Below are 4,377 nucleotides of genomic sequence, written 5' to 3'. Positions count from 1 at the left end.
GACCATTTTCAGGCTGCCCACAGCCCCTTCAGGATTGTGGCGTCCTGAAGGGGTGCCTGGCCAGCCTGGGTGAGGGTCTGATGGCCGTTTTCAGGCTGGCCACGCCCCCCTGTGACTCAAGCTCCCAGCCTCTCTTTTTTTTCTTTTCTTTTTTTTCCTTCAGTGCCTCCTTGAGCAGAGGCCAGGGCGGGCTGGAAGCAGGTATCTGGGCTTTATTTATCTTCTATAATTGAAATTTTGTAGCCTTGAGCGGAGCCCAGGGCCAGCCAGGGCAGGTGGGAAGCTTGGCTTCCTCCATCGCCGCGGGTAACCCAAGCCTCCTGTTTGCTCCAGCTCCGTGGCCACGGCCATCTTATTTGTGTTAATTTGCATACTTGCTCCTGATTCCTGGTGGGTGCAGCAGAGTGATGGAGTGATGGTCAATTTGCATGTTTCTCTTTATTAGTGTAGATGGTATCATCAGTGTGTACTATATAGTCAACAAGACTATCTACTCAATGTCCTCCCATTTAATCTTTTACTACCCCTATCAATAAAAAACTGGATATAAATTTATAGGGAGAGGTTCACTAAGCATCATCAGATTACAAAAGAAGAATAATGTTTGAACAGATTCACAATTCCTTTTCTGAAATTTAGAAAACTCTGAGAGTTCACAGATTTTTCTATAAGTTTGATATTGACAGTCATTTGGCAGCAAAACCTGATCTGAAAAAAATGATGTGAGACTATTAATAGTTTTATTTATCCCAATTGGTATAAACATTCATAAATTTTGCTGCAGAAATATTGTGTTTGATTATAGAATACTATCTCAAAACCTACTGATGGTATTAGTATTAAACAGCATGTGTTCCATATTACCTTTCTAAACTGAACACATTCGGAACGTGGAACATATTTAGTCTCAAAGTGTTTCTTAGAGGAATTTTGGGCCAGAAGAAAATACGATTTTCCATGAACTCTTTTAGTTCATACCTCTGTTTATATGTGAGGATGTCCCAGGGTGTATGGTTTATTATCAGAGCAGGTGCAGATCCTTCATGGTAATCAGAGAAGGTTATGACCGTTGAATGTTCAGCAGTGTTTACATCCACCAAGATACCTCCATTCTATTATAGGGGAGAAAAAGTATGTTTGAGGTAATGCTTTAATATGCACTTACATTTAGAATTTCAATCAGCTATGTAGACACAAAAAGTTTTTCTTAAATTCTTATGAAAAGCACACTGGCTCTGATCTCTTACAAATATATGTATGGCATGACATATTGATACAGTAGTACCTTCATATAATTACAAGCAGATTTTAAAACATGTTTTAATCAAATATTTTACAGCAAATTTTATAAATCAGAGATATTTTACTTTAAAACAAGAAAACCTACCAGATCTTCTAAGCTCAATAGAGTGCCATTATCCTGTCGGTTATAAAAGAATGGTTTGGAGGATCCTTCACAGCCTACTACTCTCACACAAAGTTTGCCTGACAAATTTTCAGGCCAAAATGGAAGACACTAAAAATAGAAAAGTTAATATCAGTCTTAAAACAATTCCATGGTGTAAATATGACATTGGTTAATTAAGTTTTCACTTCTAAATAGGATCCTGTTTCAATTATTACTAAGTTCCTTAAAATATTCCCTCTATATCTCATATTAAAATGATTGATAATACAACTATTTATGAAATCAAAGAAACTCCATCAGAAGACTATAGATATATTAGTTTATACATCTTTATGAAATGACTAGAGGTCCGGTGCACAAAATCTGTGTGGGGTGTGGGGGAGGAAACAGGGGGTCCCTCAGCCTGGCCTGCATCCTCTCCAATCCGGGACTCTTCAGGGGATGTCCAACTGCCAGTTTAGGCCCGATCCTGCAGGGAGTCAGACATCCCTCTCGCAATCCAGGACCGCTGGCTCCTAACCACTCACCTGCCTGCCTGATTGCCCCTACCCCTCTGCCTGACTGCCTGATCACCCCCTAACTGCTCCCCTGCCGACCTGATCACCTTTAACTGCTCCCCTGCCAGCCTGATTGCCCCTAACCGTCTCTGTCTCACCCCCGACACCAAGGCTTTGTCCAGGATGTCTGGAATGACATCTGGAGGTCGTTTGGCTGTCTGATCTAATTAGCATATTATGCTTTTATTAGTATAGATTACAATATGAGAAACTGAAGAGCTTACTGATTAAGAATGCCCCAAATATCTCAAATATTTAAAACTATAATCTTAACACTTTTTGTGCATATCTTACTTTAATTCCTTAACGCACTATGAATTATCTCAGATTATCTTATCCAGAATAAACCAGAAAGATCTCTAAAGGCAGAGCAGAGTCTATAGATCTTGCTGGGAGTACTACTAACATTATCTTCCCAGCTGTTTGATCTGAATCAAATCATATACCTTTTGAGCCTGTTTTCTTATCTATAAAACTGAGATTTTAGCTCCTAATACAAAATGTCCCTCTGTTAGAGAATATTGAGTGAATTCTATGTCTGAATAAAAATACTACTGTCGCCAAAACCGGTTTGGCTCAGTGGATAGAGCGTCGGCCTGCGGACTGAAAGGTCCCAGGTTCGATTCTGGTCAAGGGCATGTACCTGGGTTGCGGGCACATCCCCAGTGGGAGATGTGCAGGAGGCAGCTGATCGATGTTTCTCGCTCATCGATGTTTCTAACTCTCTATCTCTCTCCCTTCCTCTCTGTAAAAAATCAATAAAATATATTAAAAAAAATACTACTGTCACCAAACCCACATCAAAGATAAAAAGATAATGAGCATGTGTTGCCAAGTCTGCGGAGATCATTTTAAGTGCTTTGGAGAGTGCATGCCTCATAGCATTCTCAATCTGTTGGTATTATATTTAGAATCCTTCTTCTTAAACCTTTGCTAAGTATTTTTAAAATAATTTTAGAATTTTTTTGAGATATATAGAAGAATGGCTCTATCTTTAAGGTCAGCTGGTTTGGTTGAAAACTCAGGTAAATTCAAATTCTTGTCTTTGCACCTGTCCCTCGCCTACTCATACCCTTATTCTCTTCACTTCCTCAAATCTTACTCCCAGCCTACTAAGTTTAGTTCAAATGTCACCTCTTCTATGAAACTTTCTTTTTTGATGTATACCACAATGACCTCAACTTCCAATAACCTTATTAACCTTAGATAAGTATGAGATTAAATGTCTTTCTCTGTAACATACAGGGTTTTAATTATAGGAAATTTTCAAGGAGTCTTCCAGCTCACCTACTCAGAAATTTATAACCACCTATAACTTGGTATATACTATCTTTTTTTCCCCCATGTGTTAATTTATGAGTCTTAACCTCTCCAACAAGATTATAAGCTACTTAAATACAGAATACATTATCTTAACTACTGAGATAAAACTTATTTACATTATCTTTATATCGCATTCTATACATATAGGAAGAACTAGAGAATTAGTGTTAACCACATAGACTGGGCTAGTGGAAAATATCATCAACAAGTTTCTTTTTTTAACCTATGCTTACATTGCATAAGAAAAGTCTTTCAAAGTTGGCTGTCATATTTTAACACACAAATATTATAGCAAAGTGAGTATGACAAAGAGGTAGACACAACTCTTATTTATATGTCTATATTTATTTGTACATTTTAGGAGCCAGTTATATTAAAGGAAAATTTTACCTCTGAAGAAGCAATATAGTTCCACTTATTAGTCGGCATGGAGCCATCAGGTGCAATTTCACCAACTTCTAGTTCTAATGAGGACTTATTTGCAATGGTACAAAAGGGAGTCAGAGTAACTATTCGTGTAAGATTAAAACTACTCATTTTGATGCTAACACCAACCTGTGGAAAGGAAACAAACAAGCTTATCATTTCCCAATACTTTATACAGCTTCTATGAAATACACACACACACACACACACACACACACACACCATTCACACAGAGACTTCTTAAAACATTTAAAAATATGATTTCTTAAAGTACCTACTATAAAGTAACTACTAAAGCCATATTCCATTAATGATTACCTTCTCACTAGTAAGAACAATTTTGGTGTTTTAGTTTGGCTACATCAAAAATCAACTCCAGAAATATCAACTGGCAACATAACTAATGATTACTTGTAATAAAAGATTTAATTTATTTGTTTGCTTTACTTTTTAACATTCCAAACATAAGATGTTTTATAATTAGTGTAGAGGCTCAAGTTTTGCTGCATTTATTATCTCTGCTGTTAATAAAGTAAGATGAAAATTCAAAGTGGAACTAAATAGGTCAACTAGCATCAGGTTGTTCAAATTTTCAGTCAAATTAAAGATTTAAGAAATGCTTGGCAGGGAGCAGAATGAAAGGGGATTCCAATATATGATGAA

General features: G+C 37.1%; 1 protein-coding gene across 1 annotated transcript in view; it reads right to left on the bottom strand.

Moving 5' to 3' along the window:
* Positions 1 to 4,377, bottom strand: part of VPS13C (vacuolar protein sorting 13 homolog C (S. cerevisiae)) — a 173,292-nt gene that overhangs the window by 40,119 nt on the left and 128,796 nt on the right. Inside the window, exons 63-65 of the mRNA XM_015563005.1 lie at positions 3,679 to 3,843; positions 1,388 to 1,516; positions 979 to 1,112 (exon numbers count right to left, since the gene is read on the bottom strand). Coding sequence (XP_015418491.1) covers positions 979 to 1,112; positions 1,388 to 1,516; positions 3,679 to 3,843 — 428 coding nt within the window. The remainder of the gene's footprint in view (positions 1 to 978; positions 1,113 to 1,387; positions 1,517 to 3,678; positions 3,844 to 4,377) is intronic.

The sequence above is a fragment of the Myotis davidii genome, unplaced genomic scaffold (assembly GCF_000327345.1).
Source record: "Myotis davidii unplaced genomic scaffold, ASM32734v1 scaffold57, whole genome shotgun sequence".
NCBI lineage: Eukaryota > Metazoa > Chordata > Mammalia > Chiroptera > Vespertilionidae > Myotis > Myotis davidii.
Note: the sequence above shows the minus strand (reverse complement) of the source record. Positions and strands in the feature narration are given on the sequence as shown.